Consider the following 24,596-nt stretch of genomic DNA (forward strand, 5'->3'; position numbering starts at 1 on the left):
TGTGGTCTGTTGAGGGTAACTTGAGAAGAAAAGGATGAATGGGGGGATGTCATGTAGCACGCACCACGTTTATAAGGGTCAGCACCAGTACACAACTCAGATGTCTGAACGCATCCATCCACATTTCAAAGTCATCAAAGAAACAGAAACACAGTCATGATCACATTATGTGACATTAGTGCTAATCAAATATTTATATAAAGAAAAAAAAATCCATACAAACATGGATACTAGCCATGTGTGTGCACACGTGTTCCCATGCGGCGTTACCCCAGTGCCCAGAGAAGCACATCAGGGAATAACAGACACATGAGGATCCAATTGATTAAGGCCAGAGTTCTTAGCCACAGCACTGAGGATTAAGGCAGCTAATAAATGTTTCATTCAAAGCCAGGCGTAGATCAAACATGAGAAAGACCCCAGCTCACTCACTAGTGTTAGTGTGATTCTTTTTCCTCTCCTCCACCACCTCCTTCAGCTGTTGGTCTTCAGCTATATTATGACAAGCACTACAGATTGTCTCACTCGCAACTACAGGCCCTGCCCTTGTGCCTACACATCATTAGCGCTCCATCTGTCAGCTTCCTAACAGGTTCCCACTAATGTGGCCAAGGATTTACTTCACTGCACTCTGATCCAGCAGGCAACCAAACAACGTGCTCTGTCTTTTTCTATTTAAAACCTCTATTTTGATCAATGTCAACTTCTCCATCATTTACTTCACTCTATTCTTTACACTTTCATCATTACCTCATCCCTTTTCTCTTGCATCTTCTTTGCCCACCATCCCCTGTGTCTCTCTCTCCCACTCCAGTCCTCATCCTCTTCTAACCTTTCCACTCCACTCCTCTCACCCCCACCTTTTCATCTCCTCAGACTTGTTCCCCAAAGTATCTGGTGAGATTTAGGGCTGGTGCCAATGGTCAACAGGGGATTAGCAAGAATGAAGGAAGGAAAATGTGTGAAAACCAGTTAAGTCACACACTCTGTAGGCTAGAGGTTTGCACACGCACATAGAGAGGCAGAGATACCTCACACTTGTGTACAAACCCAAATAACCAGCCACAAGCTCACACACCGCCCAGATTCATACCACTGAGTCAAATATGGAGAAGAAAAATCTATTGAAATACTGCATGTTCTCAAACTGAGTATTAGCTAACTTGACATTAAATAAAGTAACATGAAATAAAAGGAAAGTACAAAAGCATCTGCATATGACTGCATGGAGGGTGGGATGTAGTGGCAAATAGTAGCAACAGTGACACTGGTCTTGGCAAATGGGCTGCGTGGCTGCACGGGTAACTCTATCTGTGGAGGGGGAATACAGCAGTGGTTGGGTAATGGAAAGGTCATTTAGCCAATCCCCCAGGTAAGGGGGCTGGTCTGACACGGCTCGTTTGTCACAGTTCAATAACTGCCACTCCGGGGAGTGTGAGAGAGAGAGACTGAAAACGAGTGAGAGAAGGGTAGAGAGTGTGTGTCTATGTGTGTGTGTGTGTGAGTGTTTGACTGTGTGTGTGTGTGTGTGTGTGTGTGTGTGTGCACTGCAACCCTGGTGTGTGAGAGTGTGCGCAGCCTCTGGAAGCACAGCTGATTCCCAGGGCTTGTCCCTCCATTTGAGGCCTCAGACAGGGTCGCAGCGAAGGCCAAGCACCGTGGACCCAGACATCTAGATGTGAAAACTTGTAAGCCTTGGCCTGGATGGATTATTTTCACTCTAAGTGGTAGATGTTCGGTTTTCCAAGAGGGAATTGTTACTCTCCACCTGAACCCAAAGATGGCAAGTCCAGAATAATGGCTAGCTTTGGTCTGAGACTTTTGAGAAAGTAGCAGAACAAAAAAAAATTCTCCATTGACAGTAAAGGGTTTATACTATGATCTTAAACAAAAAGGTTTAAAATTTAAACTTCTTGTAGATGTTGAGGAAATGCCTAAAGCACATACATTAGTGATTTTGATTCATTTTGATTTTGATTAATTTGTCCAGAGATAATGGAGATTTAATGGAGATTTAAAAAAAAAGAAACCAAAATATAAAATTGAAGTTATTGTGGTAACAAAGCTGAAAACATTGTTATTCAGCCACAGAAAGCAGACATGTTGGAGGTACATGGCAATAATTAAAACAAACTACTAAGACTCATGTGTTTTGGTCAATTAATCAATAAAACATTTGTCCTGTTAGCACAATATATGCAAAATTACTGTGTTTTATTATCCAGAGAAGTACACAACCATAAAACAAACAAAAACACTTAAGCAGACCAAGTGCCATTATTCTCAGTTGGCTGTATTGATTTGTACTGTCCCTTTAACATGTTGTTAGGTGTGTGACAGAATGATCCCCCAGCTTCGTGAGAGGGCCAAAGATTTTCACACATCTCATTGAGCGACTGGTGAGAGACACCACAGTCTGTCTTTCTCCTCACTTTGAAAATCAATAATAAGCTTCTATGTGCTCGTTCATGTGTCTTCCCTGAGAAATGCCCGAGGCACAGATTTGTATTCAGCTCAGCTGGACAGAGAGATTTGGAATTTTATGTCAACCCCCCACCTGATCCTTAGAGATTTAATAACTGTTGATTCTATGCAATAGGTGGGTTTGATCTCATTCAAATACAATATGATGCCACGGGGTTTGATGTTTTACAAAGGAATATGTCTCCCTCTTGTGGGCATTCTAGGAAATACAAAACAAGGGATGCTTTTAAGATGTGAAGCAAGCTAATTCTCACTCATGAAGATCATATTATATTTGTAATATAATTAATAATATAATTATAATATAATTATCCTTTTCTAAATTACCCATAAATATCTAGTTAAAATAAAGGCAGAGTTAATAAAAAAGCAGCCTTGGAGAAACCTTAACAACATAAGAAAGCTACTACCAACTGGCAAGGCATTATCGCAACTCAATTAAAACAAGATCATTTTAAGTATAGCCTCAAGTGGCATTTTTTAGGTTCTAACTCCATGACATTTGTGCGAGATTGTTGTTAATTTGGCCAAAATCAAAGAGACAAACAGCAATGATCTGATGTCAATGTCAACAGATCAAAAATCAGGTGTTATCTGGTCTGATAAGATGCTTCTGGTTTTTTTTAATCATCTCAACCTTTCCAAGTTGATTTAATTTACAGAAATTTGCTTTTAATCACCGTTCTAAGTTACAGAGTTGGATTGCATAAATCTTCCAAGCTTCATGTGAAATTGGTGTTTAGCAAGAATCTGGAAAGCTAACGCTCCCACCAATAGAAAATGATAATTAGATAGCACCCACACGCATCAGTCATTATAGTCTTTCAGATTTTGGTCTTTTTGGTGTTCAAGGGAGAATCTGAATATATTTATCAAAATGTATTCACCACATTTGGACTGAAGTTGATTGACTTGTGGCTAATTTCCTGTAAAGCCCAATCTACTGTGAGGTAGCAGTTGACTGTCAGCCATTGGTTACATTTTTACTCTCTTTTTACTCTTACAGGTATTGTATGACTGAAACCGTACTGTGTGCCAGTGTATATTTCACTAAGCAAACTAGAAACAAACTAAACATATTAAACACAAACATTCTTGTCCATATGTATACAGCTACCTGGGCCAAAATGCTAACAAGCTCTTACTGTACATGTGTAGTATTATCATCATCCACATAACAGAAGTTCCTGTCTCTCACTGCTTAGACAGAGGGCTGGGCCACTGAGCTGACTGTGGTCAGTGACATCATGGGACAGAAGCTCTTCCTCATTCAGAATGACTCACTGACATTTGGGCCACTCAAGGGTTTAAACACACTTTACTCAACTAAACGTTGGACAGCTTTCTTCAAATTGCTTCTCTTTCATGAGAAGACCTGTAAGAGAAGGCCAAACTCAGGAAGTAACAACTGAGATGTCTTCTTTGATGTTTAAAGATGCCTTCTGGGTAAGTCTGTTTTTGTGGCCTCCTGTCTTGATGAAGTTGCATGTACCAAAAACTGAAAATGCATTTACATACTACACTTTTGGTTCTCTTGTAAGTGTTAATGTTGAAGTCGAAAGATAAACAGTTAAGTAGCAAAATGAATGTGCTCCTGCAATTGCTATATACTGTAGAGCAGTGCTTTCAATCCTGGTCCTCAGGACGCACTGCCCTGGAGGTTTTAGAGATGACCCTACTTTAACACACCTGAATTAAATGAATGGCTTGTTAACAAGTTTGCAAAGAACTTGATGAGGAAGTTTCAGTGATCTGAATCAGGTGTGTTGGAGTACAACTTGTCTAAGACATGCAGGGCAGTGGGTCCCGGGAACATGGATTGAGAAACACTGCGTAGAGTGCAGTTTAAAGTTTGTGTATTATATTGATATCAAATAATGTAGACTGTATTTTAAAACAGTTTAAATCAGTATAGATACTGGTACAGTTATGATACATTCAAGTGTCATGGTTAAAAAAAACTTTGAAGAAGTACTGACTACACTACCTTTTCATAATCAGTTATTTTTGTGAAGTCCAAGTGTTAGTTCTCCATTTCTAATCCTCAGTGACTTCAAGATCAACGCAAGGATATTTTGTAATAGTTTTTAAGCTGTTCTTGTTGTTGCAGCATTTCTTCATGGGATTTCTATGTTCTCCTGATGCAGGGGTCCGATTTCACCTGCCATGCCGGCTATGATGCTGTGATCCAGAGGTTACGAGAGGGGAGGCAAATGTGCAAAGATGTGGAAGAGCTTTTGAAGATGAGGTTGTGCTTCAGTAACTAAAACCAAAGCCAACAATGAAAATAGGGACTTCTGTGAAATTATCAAAGACAGTCGTATTTTCAAATCACTCTGCAATAGAAACATATATATTGGATGAGATATTAGCAGAAAGAATATCCTGATTATTTATTTATTTATTTTTTATTGTGGTTGCTCATGATGTTCCATCTCAAAGTGTTTCTTTGTGCAAAAGGGCAAAATTTCTGAAACCTCAGTGGCAACAAGGTAAAGCATAAAAACAGTGATGTATGCAAAAGAGAAAGAGTAGTTGGGTCTCATTTGTTCATGTTATGACAATAACATGCTGTATGGTCACGTTTACACAGAAAATACAAACTCGATAATCCATAGTTATGTGTGTCTCTTAATACCGCACAGGGCCTCAGCAGAGGAGAAGTATGGAAAAGAACTGATGACTATTGCTCGCAAAGCTGGAGGAAACTTGGAGATCAGGTGAAAAAAACATCAGTGCATATTCAAAGTTTGCCTACAAGGACAAGATTACAGATGCTGTGAAGAACGAAAGTGAATTATATTAATACTTATTTATTTAAGATGTTTTTAAAACAAACTGAAATATAAAACAAAACCACATCTGCACCTTTGACTCATATGCTTTTTATAGGAAACACGTTATTTTGTGTCTGCATTGAATGTCTCTCAGTTAGTTTGTAGTCAATTGACTGTCACCAGCATTTGTCAAAGACACTTATCTAACTGTAAAAATAATTTAGGTTAAAAAAAAAAGCTAATTTTTTACATTAACAGAGTTAAGGTTCAAATTGTAAATCTTCATACTGTGTTTGCATTATCTGGTAACACAATTAAAACCACAGCTTGTTCTTATCCGTGCATCTCTGATTTAGCTGCATGGTCTCTAAGCAAAAAAGCTCTGGGTGCATTTAACTTGGCAAGTGGTAGTTATGAATGTCAGAATAGTTTCAGAAGGGTCACTGAATTATATCCAATCTTGGCTGTGGTCTTTGTTTTTTCCAGTACCTTGAGAGCATCCTTTGAACAATTAAAAGCCCGTAAGTATGTTTGCTCTGCAGAAAAGATTAAACTAAAATTTTGTTTAAAGTGTGAAATGGTTTCTTTTACTGTTTGGAATGTTTTGGTTGCAGAAATTGAAAACATTGGGAACTTTCACATCCAATTATCTGATGTATTGAAAGAGGAGGTGAAAAAGATTGAGACTTTCAGAGAACGTCAGAAAGAACAGAGGAAGAAGGTACTGAGTAATTTGTATTGCTTAGCAACTGATCTATGAAGCAGTAACAAATTAAGAGTGGATACCTCAAAGAAAATAAGAGGCATCTTAGCATACCCTTCTTGTCAGTGAAATGGCATGCAACTCAAACAATAATTGAATAATGGCCAGTTTGTACTTTCTGTTAATGATTTTAAATCACTTTGCTTAAACCTAGTCCTTTAACCAACACCTATGCCGTTTTTAAAACTGGTCTTTATTCATTAGTAAAGGTTATTTATATCATTATATAGCTGAGAATATTATTTCAGAATCTTTACTTTTATCATGCAAGTTTTTTTTTCTGTAGTTTGAAAGCATCATGGAAAAAGTTCAAAAGAAAAAGGTTTCTTTCTTCAGGAAGACTATGGAGGTAAGACACTGGTATAATTTCTCAGTGTAGAAGTTAAATGACACTAAAATCATTTTGTCAACATGAAAAGACTGATTGCAGTGGCACATGTTAATGCACAAGTAAAAAAAACTCTGCAAGTAAGAAATTCTACTGGCACAAATATAAAAAATATAAATTTAGGTTGCATTCAGAATAAAATAGAACATGATTGTGTGTGTTCTTTAAACGAACTTGTGGTCTGTGCTTTCTGTTTCGATTTCTAACAGTCTAAGAAGAGCTACGAGGTGAAGTGCAAAGAGGCTGAGGAAGCCGAGCTGGGAGCTGAAAAAACAGGCACTCCACCCAAAAACCCAGAGAAGGTACCGTAAATATGCTGAATGAGTTAGCTCACTAAAAAAGAAAAGATTTTGCGTATTTAGGATTTATTATTGTATTTAACATTTCATTCACCAGAAAAGGGACTCTTGTTGAAAATCTCATTTTAAAGAATGTCTTTCTCAAGACTGGCAGCAGCTCATCAATATATATATATATATATATATATATATATATATACTATACTATACTGTCTCACTATTCAAATCAAGTCAAAATATAAACTGAGCCATTTGCTAGATCTGCCCACCCCCACATGTCACTTCTGTTGATATATTGCATCTCTAGCTGAAAGAGAGGCAACAGCAATAGAGGGACTTTTTTCCTTGCTATTGTGAAACAGCTGGCATGCGGAACTTAAGTATGTTCATATGCTGAAATGTCTCCTTCAACTTGTTAAAGGTACATTTAATCATAGGAAATAAGTAATATTTTATTTTCTTTGGCCAATCTCTGTTTATATATTTGTTTCACAGGTACGTCACAGGACCAAACAATGCAGACAAGCAGCCAATGAAGCAGGTATCCCCTGAAGGTTTTCTGTGTTTATCCTCCAGACATTTGTAGCTTGCTGTATTCATGTCATGTTTGGAGAATACTTTTTCACAGCAAATCTTAAAGGGCACTGGACATTGTGTGATCTTTGTTTTGTTTTTTTGTTTGTTTTTTCATTTCTCTCTTTGACAACTATTGACAATGATATGTCATCCTCTCACAGAAAAGCTGTATTTGAACAACATTGAACAACTAGAAACTGTTCGCCAAGACTGGGAGGAGACACACAAAAGCACGTGTGAGGTACTGCGGAGAACAAATTCCTGTTAGCTGTTCTAACCAAGAAATAACCCAGAACTGATGCTTCCTACCCTAAAGATTAAACCTCAAACCACAACCTCTAACAGAAAACGACTCATCTGCTCCTGACCAGTCTGGAGTTTATGGAAACAGACAGAAATTGAGCAGCATTTTTGTAATCATGCAGAAGCTTAGTGTGCAGATAAACTCTATTAAACAGTTTTACATGACAATATACACCTGAGATGTAATCTTGTGACTTGACTTTTTCCAGATAAGGCAAATTTACAAACTTTCGGACTAAAAACACTTATGACATCTATGGTGATTGTGTGTTAACAAAAGTAGGAATTTCTGAGTTTCCAGTCATAAAAATAGATGTGCTAAATAGGGTTTCCTATATTATAAATTTGGTGGATGATTAATAACCCTAACATTAAAATTCTTCATGGCTTCCCCATACATGACAAGTTAGCTGCAGTAACAAACTATCGTCACTTTTGTCACTGTGTGTCTCAGTAGATCAGAGGTACATAACACATTGTTTGATCTTTATATAAATTCAATACAGGGGAAATGCATGGTTAACAGCTGATGGTACTAATACTGAGTAACCAGGTCAGTGAATACAATATTGATCAAATCCTACTTGTTTTTAACTTAGAACTGGAACACAGTCAGTTTAGGTGTGATGTCATTCCCGACTTCAGAGTTAAATAAAACCCAGCAAAACAAGAGACACAACATTATTAACAACTGCTTTTTCAATTGTGTTTCAGGTGTTCCAGCAACTGGAAGAAGATCGCATCAGCACGCTCAGGTGTGCTCTATGGGACCACTGCAATCATTTCTCCATGCAGTGTGTTAAAGATGATGAGGTGAGATCACATTTTTCTTTATATAAGATACCAAAAAGTATTGTTACCTAGCCATTAAAATGGATTAGTAATTGGACGCTGTTATGATGGTAAAACTGATGCAATAACATCAAAATTACCATGGTCCAACAAAAACATATTATTCTTCCATGCTAATATGTAGTCCAAGAGAGCACATAGGTAGTTCATTATATCGGTTTGTATGTTGTGTGAATAACTTTTATACTTTATATTTGTTAACCATTCTTAGCATAACCACACTGAAAATGAGAGGCTAACAGCAAAAGTGTTTGCTCCGTTGGCTAAAATAGTTACACAAAAGCACAGCACAATTTTAATTTCTCCTTTTTCAAACTCAGCTTTATGAGGAGGTGAGGAAGGTTCTGGAACAGTGTGACGTTACCACAGACAACAACTGTTTCATAAAGATGAAAAGCATGGGACTGAGGCCACCAAGTGAGTGTTAAAAGTGTCATAGACGTAGCATTCAACAAAAGAAGGAAAAGCATTTAGGTTAAAGTTAAGCAGCACTCTTTTAGTGGAAACTAAGACAGGAAGCAATACTTGACTTCTCTAATAAGCAACTTCTCTTTTTTTCCACACAGAACCCATAGTCTTTGAAAGCTACCAGGGTGAGGTGTTCAGGACCAGCAACGGTCAAGCTCATTTTTCAGGAGAATGGACAACAAGAAGGTGAAACACAAGTATTATTAAAAGAAATCTAGAGCGAGAAGTGTGATTGACTTTACCATAATCATTAAAAGAAAAGAAAAAAGAAAAAAAACATGAAGTAATTAATTGAACCTGACATTGTATGTCTTTTAATTTGGATCACACAGGTCTTCTGACCCAATACTCAGAAGTTCTATGAGTATAAACGCAGACAGTCCTCGAGTCTCACAATCAGCGCTGTCATCTATTGGGGAATGTGAGTACTGCAATTATTCTACTGTATTGATGTTAACATCTCTAAATAGAGATGAACATCTGAATTTAAAGTATCTCAGACAATGGCTGATTTGTTCTGATATATATTTTAGAAAACACTGTAAACATTTTGAAGTTGAATGTGCTCCACCTAGATCATTTTACTGTAAACATTAATTCACATGTACAATTGTGTTTGATTATTGTTATTGTTATTTAGACATGACTTTAAAGTGAAGCATTTTGTATTTGTAATTTGTTCTTTGACTGCTATCTTAGGTGAGATGTTAGATGGTGGATATGCCCCCATTCCAGGCCTCCAGCAAGAAGCACCACTGGACACCCCACCAGCCGATAGCCAGTTTTATGTTGTGCTTTATGAATATACAGCACAGGTGATCACCATCATTGCAGCTTCTGCACAACTATTAAAATATGGCCAAGACAGAACAGTTTTTCAAAAACCAATACCTTGACTTATTAAAAAGACGATGCAGGTATTTAGATGACATGTAACCGTAATTAATCTTTACATTGACTGAACAGGAAGAAGATGAACTCTCTATGAACAGAGGGGACGTGGTGCGAATGCTGCAACAAGGAGAGGATGGCTGGTGGACCGTGGAGAGGAGCGGGCTGAGTGGATTGGTGCCAGGAAACTATCTGGGCAAAATCTGAACATGCATGTACATGTGCAAATATCACAATAAGAAAATGCATGTTCTTCAAAAAATAGACCAACCCTTTACATGAGAACGGACCAACCATACACACCACAGCCTACAGCTTCACATTAATGGGGTTTTTTTTGTGTATAAAATTCCAATTTTTGTGGAATTATGATTAATTTCAATAGTAGATTTTGACACCCCAAATTAAAATCTAGGGTCACTTATGGGCAGAAGGATAAGTAAGAACATTTCAGAAATGAAGGAAATCATTTACCTTATATTGGTGTCATCACCTAATAATAAAATTAGTCATGATATCACCCTGCTACCTCATTTGCTAAACAGATTGCTAAAGTCTTACTTTTGGTACCCAGAATATGGCGTCTTCCAAAATAGAAGAACAGGAAACACCAGTTTAAGAAAATAAAGGCTGTATATAGTTCTTTTAGTAAAAAGAGGTTAGAGGAAATGTAGAGAAGGTATGACTACACCAGTGCATGACATAAGAGACAGAATTTATGTGCTTAGAAAAATGAAGTGTTAACTGGCTGCATGAGATATGAGAAGGTAGCCATTTAATTAAATAGCTTTTGTCCTCTTTAAATATCTTCCCCCAAAAACAGAAACACGTCTTTACTTACTTTTGCCTGATTTTTTTTTTAACTTTTGTATTAAATAAATACTGCAATGATTACAAAAATTCATACTGAATATTGCCTTTGGATAGAGAACATGCTAGAGTATTTGTGAGCTACATTTGGCTTTATCAGCATATAGTGACCAGTGTTTTGCATAACCCCTGAGAATTCCATCAGTCACCATGGTAGCAGCTAATGATGTTACAAATTACTGTGACTAAAATCAAAAGCATTTTAACATTCTTCAAAAAAGAAATGGTTATTTATTCACATGTGTAATGTATATATTTATTTTACTGATAACTGATGAGACTAATAAAATACCCTTGTTTTCTGCAGAGGATGAAAGTGCACACAAAAAAAGTCCTGTTGAAATGTATGAGTTTATTTTTCTTCTGTCTGCAAGTCAAACACAATATTGCATCTGCAGCACTAGCTAAATATTTATGGGATCAAATTAGCAGTTCAAAAAGATTAGAATGGTGTACAGTTTCACAAAGAATTATAAAATAATGTGTAAATAGTTCTTTGCATCAGGTTTCTAACAAACTAAACTGAAATTACTGACAAACTGGATCTACACATACAAGTCTTTAGGTAAAGTCAGTTATAAATCCTACCAATGGCACTGGAGACTAAAAGGTTGATTCACAATATATACTGGATATTGGCAATGCCTCACTAGTGAAGCCTGATTCAGAGAACATCCACTTTAAAACAAAATGTGTATTACTCACATCGGGAATATGTGTCAACATAAGGAATTCTCTATCATTCATGGCTTTGAGGGAAACAAGAAATACAGAGCTGCATTAAACATATAAAACAAATAAAAAGGACTGACTTTCTTCATTATTCTTCTTCTCACTCAAGTTTATTTTTTTAAACACTGACTGTATGTTTGTAACAACTGAGATGAAAAGCTTAAATCTGTACTGAAAAAGATTTTCCAAAAATCCGGTCAAACCAGGATTTTAGGAATAGTGTACATGTTTAATGTTCTTTAGCATAACTGATGCATCTAAACATCAATGAAGTATCTCAAGAACTCCGTTCATAGTGCAAACTTGCACACAAGGCAGTACATTCCATGTAACACTCCCAACCATATTTTCACACAAGACTCCAAGTTAGTCATCATCATCATCACCCTCACCAGGGATGAACACAAATCTTATGAAACCACATTTAAAAGAAAAAAAAAAACATCTGCAACAGTTATGTCAATTAGCCACAAAACAATTTTGGCTTATATATTGAAAATTGTAACAAAAGAAAAACATTTAAAGTAACGATAGCTTAGAGAGCATGTCAATAAATAACTGGTTTCCCCCCCACCCCCCCACCCACACCACATGGTCAGTGTTCGCTACTTTATCATGAGTTGTGCGAGGTGTGCTTGAGCTTATATAACTACAGCTGAAATCTACTGTGAACATGTCCGGTGAGGCTCCTGTTGATTTTCTGAGTGCCGTGCTGTCTGGCTGTCCTTCATGCGTAGCTGTTGGTTGTGACCAGCAGCTCGTACGCCGGATCATGGCCCCTCCTGCACAGCACCACACAGGCACAGAGCATGCCCAGCATCTGCAAGCAGATGGCACGCCAATTTCATTTGGGAGCAAAGTGACTGTGATCAAAAGGCAAGATAGTCTTTTTTCAATGATTTTACAGATATGTATCCAGGGAAGCAGCACATCAGGGATGATCCAGTAAATAACCAATGACATAATGTTAATACCATACTCTGCACATTTACTAAAATACTACCTTTGTGTTCATTTCTAAAGAAGTGTTTTACCTACGAGTTTTTAGCCTTGACATACTTACCTGTATAGATGCAAAGGTTAATGCGGCCCATATGACATACATCATGATCTCCTTTAATTTTTTCACAACAAGAGCTTCACAGCCCTAGGACAAAAAATAAATGATAATGCATGGGTTTCAAAGCTTAAAACATATTCCTGATAAAACATGATGCATAGAAAGTAAGATCAGAGACCATCTTACAGCTCAAGTCTGCATCTATGATTTAACAAAGATATTACAGCAACATTTTCTGTGCACGTACCTCTTGGTAGAGATCTCCTGGTCGAGTCAGAGTGCCTGTACAGTTGCTGATGCTGGGCTGACAGCAGCTCACTGGGACACTGTTGTTCTTGGACTCTTTAAACCAGCGGGTGTTCCTCCAGTCAGAGTAGTTGTGAATACCACAGCAGTGAAGCTAAGAGAAAAATAACCAAGCATGATGAAAGAAAATCTCCCAACATTTGACATTTTAAATGAATAATTTCTGTAAAAGTCTAAAATATGTCTGTAAATAACTCAATTAGTCATGAAAGAGTGCATTTTAGCTGACATTTTCCTCACCTGCTTTTGCACATAGTCAATAGCCCGGCTGGGAGCATCAGTGTTGGTCCCGCTGTACTCATTGTAAACCTTTTGGATGGAGTGATTCACTTCATCTTCTACCTACAAGAAATAAACAGCTGCTGTTACTTGACTGTAGCTTTATAGCCATATAAATTCATTATCTTTAGGTAGTAATTCTTCTGATAATTATCATATCCTCAAACAAAAACAGTGAGATTCAAGTACATCTCGCTCCAATTTGCATAATCCTACACTAGAGTACACCACAAACAAATCATCTTTTTTTATCCTGCAACGGAAGGAAATGCTATCTTTGCTCCAGTTAAAGGCTTAAAACACATGTAGGCCATTGAGTTGTTTACCTTTGCCCTGTATATGTAGCCAAGCACCACCACCACACACTCTGTCACAAACACCAACAGGAGAATTGCAGCAAACTGAAAAGACGAGAAACATAAACATCAGAAATAAAAAAAATCTAAATTGAAGAGTTGCACATTTTTTTTTACCTTTAACGATGTGTTAAAAGAACAACTTAAAACAATATTCAGGTGCCAGTATGAACATCTACAGGGATTTTTTAAAGCTGTTCCTTTTGATTTTAGTGATGGGGCGAAAAACCCACAAGGCCCTGTTAAAACTAGCCAAAGGTTCAAGTCCAGCTGATGTCAAACTTCCTCAGTCTTTGTTACTGAAACCCAGTCAAAAGCTAAATATGTATTTCCAGAACAAATTAAGAGCAACAAAGGGAAAGAAAAAGTTGTAGCAAAAACACTTTTAGCTTCAGATGATATCATATAAATTTATCTTGGATATCTGAAGCAATATGTTATTTTACTGAAAACTTTGTGTTACACAACAGCAGCAGATTTTGTTTCCCATCATTAGAGTTATTTTTAAAGGGGATGCTTTAAGGCAATCTTTCCAGTTCTGTTCCTCAGGACCTATAGCCCAACTTGCTTCTCTGCTTCATTACATTTAATTCAGCTTGTCATCAAGATCTGCAGAAGCCTGGTGTTGTCAAATTAATTTGGGTGAGGTGTGGTGATGATGGGAAACATCTCAAACATGCATGGCAGTGCAGGAGCAGGATTAGCAGACTCTCCTTTAAGGGCTGATAAGAACATAGAGGAATTTTGCAAAGGCAAAAAGGTCTTTTTCAGTCCTCATCATTGATTTAAAATAAAGCTTTAAGCAGGCTTTACAGTATGGCATATATATCATGTTCTTTGCAATCTGCTTATTTAAAGTCAAGGTAAACACTCACTGTTGCCAAGCCACAGGAGCTTTCACGTATTGTTGCACAGCAGCCAATCAAGCCAATGATGAAAAGAAGAGTCCCGACAGCTATGATTACAACAGCAGGAATCAAAGTGTACACATCTTCAAAGAAGTGATCGTAGTCGTCATATGTGATGAACACATAAGCTCCAATGTAGCATAAAATTCCAGCTGCAGCCTGCAGAAAGAAACAAAGACACACAAGTCAGACAGACAGACAGAGCCAGAGAGAGGAGGCTGAGCCAACACTGTCCACGACTTCATTTCAGAGGATAATTTTGTGGTTTGAAAGAAAAATTAAATTGTAAAAAAATACTTTAAATAAATAAGCTAGCATTAAATAAATAAATAAAATAAAAACGAGCTATAAACAAACGTCGCCTGACGTGATTAACAGTAATAACTGTAACTGCTGACAGATAAAGAAGGTTCAATGTTGACTGTAGTCAAACATCATGAAAGAAATTTAAAATTCTGTTTACTGCTTTATATTTCTATATTTTAACCCATCTCTGTCGGTCTTGTAATTTAATAATGCCTTGTAGTCCAGATGAAGCCGGGGGGTAAAATCAGCTGAAGCTACCTGACTGCTTTAGCATTACATCATTGCAATGACCTGTGAGTGGTATCTACACAAAACCCCTTGAAGATAGCTTCCCTAACACAGTCGATTCTCAAATTAATGAGCTGCACTCGACAATAAAAATATTACATTAAATCCGGGGATACCCCGCCTAATACACCATCTCTTCTATGCCAAAGTGCAGACTGCAGCGCATCTCTGGCGCAGTCTGCTAGCATGCTAACGCTCTCCATCACTGGCCTCGCTGGGATGCTGCACACTGTTCAAACACCTTTCGCTTTCTTACCCAAAATATAAGATTCAGGAAAACCAAGACGGTTTTTGATGACGTGATGCCACACTGTCCCATTTTACCGTTAAAACTAAAAACTAGCACAGGTATTATTGTTATTATATATATGTATATATATTGTCTAATTTCGGTGCACCTGCACCTTTGCAGTTAAAATAATAAAATGGCTTCGCTCTGCCCCACCGTGCAGATTCCCCCGGGCTCGTCCAATGAAATCACCGTAAAGAAAAAAAAATGAAGGTCACGTGCTCTAGTGACATCACCAGTCAAAACAAAACGGATTGTCTGCGATTAAACAGAACTCCTCAAAATAATATTCCGCATTATAGGCTACATGCACATGCCTCATCGTCTGCCTGTTCATGGCTGCACATTTCTCAGGTCCCAACTTCCAGCTATTAACAAACGACAATGAAAAATAAAATGACATTTTTACATAAAAATATCCCAATATTTATTTGATTGAGTAGTGACACTGCTACCGGAGAATTAGAATGACAGAAAAAGCATTGTGTACTTCGGGGCAACCTACACCAGCCCCTGCATGAGAAGCTATGTCAAAATTCCCCTGTACTGAAATTTCTGCAAACCAAGATGCTGAGAGTTACTGTCATACTACACCTGGTTCAATCTCTCTTAAGCTCTGTCCCTTCATTCAAGCCTATCTTGCATTCTGAAGAGATATTTTACTTTGACATCTGAGCGTTTGCACTGCTCATGCAGCTGCTGATGTGAATATTGTTGTGTCAGACATTTATCTAAAATAACTAAGTTGGACATGCCCTTGATCACCTCCTGGAATAAATGACTGACTTGTCAACTGAACATTTTCATTTACTTTGGCTGTTGCTTAAATGTGGTTTTATTATAACAATTTACATACATACAAAAAGGGGGTAAAAAGGATGTAATTGCAATATAATTGCAATGAATTACAACGCTTAGCAAAGTATGAAAAATTGATCTATGTAAAAAGGTTTGTCATTTTGCACAGTGTGTTAGCACAAAGGTTTTAGCTAAAACTTGCTATTAACCTGTGAAACACCATGATTATAAAGGGCCATGAAATAAAGTTTTAGAAAATCTGGACCTGATAAACAATGCAAGAGTTTCTAAGCGCTTCTGTAAAAAGCACCTTCTTAGGATCTGACGCTCAAGGACAATGTCAGTTTAAGCAGCTGGTCTTGAGGACAAGCATGCACTTTGTACTAATGCATATTAGATTATTACTTTCTATACTGCATCATTTTCCGGCAGTATTCCTCTTTTGAACTCCTTTGTAGGCAGAGCCTCGCCTGGAAAGGCATTGTAGTTGAGGTTTTTGGGCCAGAGGGTGGCAGTGTATCATTGCTAGTTGAACACTTGTAAAGGGGAAATCAAGGGTAAGCAGTAACAAAGCCCTACAAACACATGATCATCCTTATTTCAACTAAATAAAATTTTCAGATGTTTAGTCAGACACTGGAAAAATATATAGGCAGTGCACACTGTCTGGTGGCAAAAATGAAAATGAGTGACACATGTCCCATCTGTGTGTTTCCTATGAGCTCAAGATGGATTACTCAATTGAAAATAAGTTGTGGTGCTCAATCAATAATGACTTGTACTGGTGCCCAAGGCTTTGGTGTTATTGAGAGAAACTTTGCCACATTTGTCTCTGTCAGCTTTTGGTGTTTCAACCAAACTAGAGTGCAACCTACAAACTTCAGAAGAAGCTGAGGCTACTTCTATTGACATAACATATATTCTCAGTGTAAATTATGCATCAAGTTTACCTGCTGGCTATCATTTAAGTCATTACTAAAACAGAGCAATAAAAAAGGAAGACAAGCACATGCAGAGGCACAGAACCAGGAGTGCTGAAGTCTCACAAACACAGACACATGCCTTTAATTTTGTATTGCAACATTTTACCTCCCATTTGAAAATGTCAGGATAAATAATGCAATTTGACAGATTTTTGCTTAATGCAACATGAAAACTGATGGTTTATTTACTCTTACACAAATTATTGTCAACTTAGAAAGAGAGTCATTATTAACACATAGCTCCAGAGATAAAGATGATAAACTAGAAACGCTCCTAAAGTGCAGACCTTTGCCAAGCAACTGTAATTTTTTGACAATGATTAAGGGCATTATTTTTGAGTTAGAAGCTCTTTTGGCAAAATTATCCCTATCTCCCCATAGTAAAGAATCCTTCAAACAATTCCTGGATCCAGGCGGTGATCTGGATCACTCCTAAAATCTAATCCCTTATTCCTTACTCCATTTCTGAGATTTCCTAAAAATGTAATCAAAATCCATCCATAACTTTTTCAGCTATGTTGCTAACAGACAGATAAACCAACGCTGCTGAATACATGAAGTTCACTTTGGCGGAACTAATAATTGGCTAACACTTGTGCTCCCATAGTTTGTTGCATCAGTGTGACATCGTCTCTGTACTCAGCTGGATATTACTGTATAATGCTGACAGGGGTTTTAAATATATCTGCTAAAAGAGAGTTTTTTTGTTTTTTTTCTGTCAGTGGTTTTAAATTTAGAACAGGCCATTACTATTTTGTGTGAAAAATATCATTATATTTATATTAAATCCAAGGTTTATAGAATACCATCTCTGAATATGTTGAAGCAGATGGGCTACAGCAGTAGAAGACCACACTGGGTGCCACTCCTGTCAACTAAGAATAAGTGAGGCTATTTTTCACACAGGACCAAAGTTAAACAAAGAAGACTGGAAAAGCTTTGCCTGGTTTAATAAGTTTCAGTTTCAGTTGAGACATTCAGATTGCAGGGGCAGAATTTGATGTAAACAGCATGAAAGCATGGATCCATCTTGAATTAAATCAAAGATTTAGCTTGTTGGTGGTGGGGTGATGGTGTGGGGGATATTTACTTAGCACACTTTGGTCCCCAGCTGAGTATACAGCAGTTTAACACCACAGCATACCCAAGTTGCTGACCATGTCTATACCTTCATGACCACAGCGTACCCATACTATGTTGGCTGCTTCCAGCAGGATAATGCACTATATCACTGAGCCAAAATCATCTCAACCTGGTTTCTTGAATGTGATAATGAGTTGTTTTCTTAAATGGACTCCACAGTCACCAGAGAGAGAGATTCTCATCATGGATGTACCAATGTCAAATCTGCAGCAACTGTGTGATACTATCATATCGATATGGTACAAATCTTTTGAGGAGTGTTACCAACACCTTGCTGAATTTACACAACAAAGAATTAAATCAGTTTTGAAGACAAAAGAGGGACCAACATGGTTCTGGCAAGGTTTACCTACACTGGTATGTAAAAAAAGAACTTGACCATAGATCAGTTCCAGCTGCATTTAAGGTATTGTGTTCCACAGTAAATTTCCTTTTTAATAACTTCAGTCATATCTCAGCAGAAGGTATGGGTCCTTTTGGAAGAAAATCTAAACACTGAAGTATACTCCAAAGCCTTAAAATTTCCAAACTTATCTAAGTCAATTGTTGTAAATTGATCTTCTCTACAGTCCACACCTCAACTGCCTTCAATAACTAATCATTAGATCTATCATTCTCCAAAGATAAGTACATTTATCTGGAGAAAATTGGTAAAATCTAAACACTTTTGCCTTTAACTCTTGCCAAATGGAAGATTCTTGTGATATAATTTCTCTCCATGAATAATATTTCTTTTCCTGAAATTTAAGATGATCCTTTTACTTGGCACACATGGATTCTCATTTGAGAAGAGACACCAAGTTGTTCATTTGTGTACTGAACAGAAAGGAGGAGTACTAGATCAGTCTAAGCAGATAAAAGCATTAAACATTTATAAGGGTGAAGACGCAAATTCAACGTAATCAGCGAGCACAGACATACCAAACTGAACCTCCTCAGGGGCAATGATGCACATGCTCAAATTGTATAAAAGCATCACCTTCCTCAACAGTTAACAATCAGCATATTGAGATCTACAATTTTCATACAAGCAGGCAGTTATCCTATCAGTTATTCCACTGACACATTAAGCTACACTTTTCAAAAGGCATAATTACCTGTCATTAAAATGAAAATATAAACCTGTTTTTAACGTTTACATTCAGACAGAGACAGGCATTTGTGTATCGTTGTGATGTATCAAAATGACCTCTTGTACTTGCAAGCATAACACTTTACCTTTCAACTCCAAATAGGGTTAGAAAAATGAAACTGTCAAAACATCTGTTCTTTTTCCATTCACTCTCCATAAAAGACCTTAGTGCAAATTTTCATGCTTTACCACAAAACTTCTGTAACCTAGTTAGAAGTCTTATCTATTAAATTGTGTCCAACTGTCCTGCCTACTAACCCACTTTCATAACAACCTTCTGCACCTGAAGATTCCAAGATTCTCCACACTGTTGTTTAGCAATAAAATGATGAAGACATAATGATCAATTTGTGTGTCTGTTTTAAAAAGCTTGGAATAAAGAATTTATTGCACATTTATGTGTTGCACGTTAAAACCTAACACAAAAGTTAAAGTGGTTACTTTAGAGGATGATCGTGACCCCATTTCTGACAGCAAAAAGTCGGCACAATGGAAACACCTCACATTCAATTTAGCAGCACCACAACAAGACTCCAAGCTAAATGGAGAAATTTAACCTGACTGTTGAAGCCTACTGTTAGATTTTCATTTTTTTAAAGATGCACACTCACAACTGAGAGTGGTCTTAAATATAGTTTTCTTTTCTTCTTAGATGTATACTTCAAGCCTGCACAACTCTCAACCTTAACTTAACTGTGTTAGAGTTGAGTAAGTTCTGTTCCTCACTAACTATTTTAGACAAGTTGCACATTCCACATCTTAAAATGACATCAAGCAACAAACGAGGCGTAGTGGGAGAAACACTGAAATAGTCTACCTGTTACAACATATTAGCCCAAGGCAAAGAAGCTGTATGGGCTGTCTCCCTTCTCTCCTACTGATCAAGAGCACAGATCATCCCTTTATGGAAAAAAAGAGCACAAAAGATATTGATTTCACATCACAATACTCAGGAGGCAAAGAAATGGTATTTATATAAGCTGTCTATATTTGTATTTATATAATTGTTATTTAAAACACTTTTACAATATAAAGTGAAAAAAACCTTGCTCATAAGGAACAATCCATCTGTGATGGAAATATAAATAAAAGAGGGTCATATCAAACCCCCCTAGAGAAAAATATATAGTGGTGAATAAAGTAAAGTCAGTATAAAGACCAACACTGACTACAGACTGTGTACTATATAGTGCCTTATGTTTATTTCAGACCCCTTAGTGATGCATGCACTGTTGCTGAGATCTGCACAAGCTAAAGAAAAGAATGAGTCAAACTAAAGAGGCGTCTAGACTTAGCAGGTTCATTAATGTCCTCTGTGTATTCCCTGGTGTCATTCGAAGATATTTAGGAGCAATCAAAGAATAATATAGTCTGAGCTTCCTGTTGCATTATGTGATGGTGCAGAAACAACACAAAACATCAGGTGTGGAGGCTGTAAGTTATCACATCACAGTCAACACAATGCAAATAATTATTTTTATTTCATATAAACAGCCTAACTAAAGAACAATAACACCATAAGAATGAACTGGAAAGCGCTGTTGCCAACGGAAAATGAAACATCAGTTAATACAGTTGCAGTAAAGTACACTCAGGATGAGTAAGAGACCATAGCATGTTTCTGATTCGTTTATTTTAACCCATTAAGGCCTGATGACCTTAAATCCGTGTTCATGCGAGCCAGATAATTATCCTCTGCGTCACTTTATGCTTTGGATGTAGTTTTCTAAAATCTTCATTAACAAGTCCGCCTCCTGCAACAAAGAATAACAACCATTAAAGAAAACAAAATATTAATCCTTTTTGGAATTTTGTGTAGATATGTTTTAGGGGGCAGCCTGGTCCTCACCTGGTTTTTCGATCGACTCGCTTGTGCGTCCACCTGCGTTTGCAACGCTACCCGCACAAACTCTTGGAATAGCTCCCCGAGTGCGGTTTGTTCCGCGGGAAGGCTGACTTCCAGCGCATCGACGACCTGCTCCTCAGGTGAAGGCAGCAGAGGGGTATCCATCACACTCTTCTTCCCCATGAAATGTCCTGCCAAACCAACACAAAGGCCCATTAATGCTGACTATTGAAGGGGGGAAAAACCCTTAAAGAACATGGGTTTGGTTAATAAATCTCCAGGGGAAAATACGCACAAACATAAAATGACATATAAAAAAAACTATGTTTGGTCAAGAAGAAGAAGAGACGTTTCTCACCTGTTGCCCAAAGATTGCCTCTTGGATTCACTTTGATTTTAGCAACTTTATTCCTAAGTTCAGTCAGGTCGAAACTAACTGCAGCGGTCAAAGACATGAAAGAAAACAAGACAAGGTAAGTGAACACGCCACATTGGCAAATATTTTTCAATGTGAGTCCTCTCATCTCAGCGCAGACTGTAGAACTGTCCTCCAGGGCGCAAATTTCCAAGTTTCCTCTGAGTGGTGGATCGCTCAGGCGCATCCTGCTTTTATAGGCTCTCCTGATCGGGGTGGGCTCTGTTTGTGGTGCCGGTGCCTTTCATTTAGCTTGCTTTGAAAATTAAGATAAAATGTGTTGAGTCATAGTTTAGACTGTAAAGGGCAGCCCGCATTTTAGCTGTACGTAATTTAAGCATCATATCTACATTTATAGCAGCTATAACTGCAAATGTTAGTTTAATGATAAATTTCATTAGTTATTTGGGGAGTGGTCTCAGTCCGCATTTCTTTAAGGAAAATTCCGTAAAACTGCACACAGCCCTATTTCATCTCACAGTTTAGGCTATTTACAAAAAATGCCACAATATATAATCTATACACCCTTAACAAACATTGAATAAGGCAATGCATTGTTGGTATGACTGGAGCCATGGAGTTACTCAGCGGGTTGCTAATGCTCCTCTGTAGAGTAAAACATGCACTAATTTCAAGCTCGGGTTCCTCCACTTCCCCCCTCCAGCTCCCAGGGCCAGGTCTGGCCCCTTACAATGAGCAACATGACATTTGGACCTGTTGCAGCATGCTACTGTGATTATCATCAGTTCTCTAAGGACAGGAGAACCTGCTGATTCTCTCTGCTAATTTAGAGCTGATAAGACAGATGGCCTCTTCGTCACTTCAGGGTGCTAAAGTTGGAAGTATTTTAGAAGAGCTGTGGCTCATGTCTTGCTAATAACCTTTGACATTAACACACATATTGAGATTTCATAAATTCTGCACAGCTGAATGTCAGTCTAATTAGAAAACCATCAGAACATCACAGCATCACACTCCCCATGCTCACAGGTTAAATGAACCAAGCTCAAACACTTAAAATTAGTGGATATTTGCATCTCAGGTTCAAAACAAATGATTTCTAGAAGAGTAAGCTTCAATAAACTTTGTAACTGCAGCAGTGATAGTTTATTCAGGGATTACGTGGGGCTCTTTTGTACTCTCAACAACAGACTGCAACATTTACGGTACAAAAGCAGATTCAAATGCCATTTTAAAAGACTTTGTGTTTAGCATAAAAGCTTTGAGGGGAAACTCTGACCACTAGTCACTCAGATAGTTGGTAATGCTTATTTAGTCAAGACAAGCTAAGCGAAGACTGTATGCAGTCAATTTAAAAAGTTCATATAGATCCATATCATACTGACGTGATGGCGTTTAAGACAGCCAGAAATTTCATTGATTGTATAAACACTTCGGCTTCATGCAATAGAGAGAAGAGTAACATGATAAATATGTGCAGTTGTGAAAAAAAATGACCCATGCCTGCCCACTGTGGCATTTCAACAGTTTGACCAAATATGCCTTCACACAATTTAATTTGCCACAAAATGTGTGGATGACAAATTATTTCTGGCAGAACTCACTAAAATTTAACAGCAGCTGGTGATGGACTCACACATGGCTTTGCTGGAGAATGAGGTTTAATACTGTTTAATAAAAACATGTTTAAAATGGTTGACTAAAAACATTTAAACGATTTTATGACATTAATATTTATATATGGATGAATGGGAATTCTGGGTAAAACAGTAAATAGCTTGACATACTACAAAAACGCTTTAAAAGTTTAATTTTAATGCAAGTTTCTTCTTAACAGTGACAGATACAAAAACTCATTTTCCCCCACATAGGCTTTTAAAAACATCTGCAGAAACAATGTTGCTTTTCACTCGACAAAATAGTAAACAACGAAAACAGTTTGTAAGAATAAGCTGGACTCATTAGCATGAATAAAAACTGGTATTGTTGAATAGGGGCCACAACAAAATGAGTTAAAATAATTCATAGTGGATGGTAACCAGATTTCATATTTAATATTTATTTTCAGCAGTCAAAGTCACACATCTTTAAAAACAATTCAACAGGAAAAAAAAACTTAGTTCATCTCTAAGAATGTGGTTTCACATTCTGAGGATTCTGATTAAAGATTGACTTCAAACTAAATCAAACCTAGTTTCATCAGAAAAATATTCTTAAAGCTTAGATTTTTCGAATGTAAACACCCTATCCACATTTCTACAAAATGTTCAAACAAATGGTACAAAAAAGCCAGTTGGGTTTGATAAAGTCTAAAGTAATTCTGTTTTTAGAGGCATGACTGAGGTTTCCTGGACGTAGTTTATCTTTCTTGAATGCTGAAGTTTGGACACCTCACTCCCGATGGACCAGCACGAAGAGACCCAGCATGAAGAGTACAGCGTACTGCAGGATGGAAACACATGATAAAAACAGTAGATGTTATGATGTATAAGTTTTTAAGCTAAAGCTTAAATTGTGAAGACTTATTATTTGGAACAAACAACTTACTTTGAATTTGGGGTAATCATTCATGAGAATGGTGACAATTCCGATATATGGCACAAACCTGGAGATAAACAGGAGTTCTTACAGATGTGTAATAAGTTTGCAACACAAAAGGTCCACAAATACCGTTACTGAATCAAACGATTTCGGCTAAACTTAAATAAGGAATTTACCTTACAGGAGGGATGTCTACCTCTGGTCCTCAAGGGCCACTAATCAGCAATTTTTTGGATGTTTCCCTGCTCCAACCCACCAGATTCAAACAAAATGGGACAACCCCAACAGCTTGTCGAGTTTTGCACAAGCCTGCTAATGATCCATTAATTTAAATCAGGTGTGTTTATGTAGGGAAACATCTAAAATAATGGTGGGGAACCTTGGTCACAGCCCTGCAAGTTTTAGATGTTTCCCTCCCACACACCCAAATCAAATTATTCAGGCACTGTGCAGGACATGCGATGAGCTGTTGTATCCATTTGATTTTAATAAGGTGTGTCTGAGCAGGGAAATGTCTAAAACTTGCAGGACTGTGGCCCTCAAAGACCAGGGATCCCCACGACTGATCTAAAACCTGCAGGA

The 24,596-nt window shown here is 37.5% G+C and overlaps 4 protein-coding genes across 4 annotated transcripts in view; 1 reads left to right on the plus strand and 3 right to left on the minus strand.

The window, feature by feature from the left end:
• The first annotated feature begins 3,778 nt into the window (after nucleotides 1–3,778).
• On the plus strand, nucleotides 3,779–10,982 carry LOC121644083 (proline-serine-threonine phosphatase-interacting protein 1-like). Its single transcript, XM_041991778.1, has 15 exons — nucleotides 3,779–3,930; nucleotides 4,632–4,732; nucleotides 5,130–5,204; nucleotides 5,748–5,782; nucleotides 5,876–5,982; nucleotides 6,311–6,373; nucleotides 6,622–6,714; nucleotides 7,207–7,252; nucleotides 7,449–7,528; nucleotides 8,305–8,403; nucleotides 8,763–8,859; nucleotides 9,009–9,096; nucleotides 9,243–9,331; nucleotides 9,610–9,725; nucleotides 9,877–10,982. The coding sequence occupies exons 1-15, from the start codon at nucleotides 3,850–3,852 to the stop codon at nucleotides 10,006–10,008; spliced, it is 1,302 nt and encodes a 433-aa protein (XP_041847712.1). The 5' UTR covers nucleotides 3,779–3,849; the 3' UTR covers nucleotides 10,009–10,982.
• Nucleotides 10,983–11,003: 21 nt separating this feature from the next.
• On the minus strand, nucleotides 11,004–15,331 carry LOC121644090 (tetraspanin-3-like). Its single transcript, XM_041991791.1, has 7 exons — nucleotides 15,163–15,331; nucleotides 14,280–14,471; nucleotides 13,375–13,449; nucleotides 13,010–13,111; nucleotides 12,711–12,863; nucleotides 12,467–12,550; nucleotides 11,004–12,223 (listed from the first exon to the last, which is right to left on the minus strand). The coding sequence occupies exons 1-7, from the start codon at nucleotides 15,223–15,225 to the stop codon at nucleotides 12,131–12,133; spliced, it is 762 nt and encodes a 253-aa protein (XP_041847725.1). The 5' UTR covers nucleotides 15,226–15,331; the 3' UTR covers nucleotides 11,004–12,130.
• A 5,382-nt stretch (nucleotides 15,332–20,713) lies between these two features.
• nmbb (neuromedin Bb) lies at nucleotides 20,714–21,665 on the minus strand. Its single transcript, XM_041990605.1, has 3 exons — nucleotides 21,456–21,665; nucleotides 21,101–21,288; nucleotides 20,714–21,005 (listed from the first exon to the last, which is right to left on the minus strand). Exons 1-3 carry the CDS (start codon nucleotides 21,619–21,621, stop codon nucleotides 20,952–20,954), a joined length of 408 nt encoding a protein of 135 aa, XP_041846539.1. The 5' UTR covers nucleotides 21,622–21,665; the 3' UTR covers nucleotides 20,714–20,951.
• Nucleotides 21,666–23,268: 1,603 nt separating this feature from the next.
• sec11a (SEC11 homolog A, signal peptidase complex subunit) overlaps nucleotides 23,269–24,596 on the minus strand; it is an 8,444-nt gene continuing 7,116 nt past the window's right edge. The window contains exons 5-6 of the mRNA XM_041990143.1: nucleotides 24,021–24,078; nucleotides 23,269–23,915 (exon numbers count right to left, since the gene is read on the minus strand). Of these exons, the coding sequence (XP_041846077.1) occupies nucleotides 23,865–23,915; nucleotides 24,021–24,078 (109 nt within the window). The 3' untranslated portion in view covers nucleotides 23,269–23,864. The remainder of the gene's footprint in view (nucleotides 23,916–24,020; nucleotides 24,079–24,596) is intronic.

This window comes from Melanotaenia boesemani, chromosome 1 (genome assembly GCF_017639745.1).
Source record: "Melanotaenia boesemani isolate fMelBoe1 chromosome 1, fMelBoe1.pri, whole genome shotgun sequence".
In the NCBI taxonomy this organism is placed as follows: domain Eukaryota; kingdom Metazoa; phylum Chordata; class Actinopteri; order Atheriniformes; family Melanotaeniidae; genus Melanotaenia; species Melanotaenia boesemani.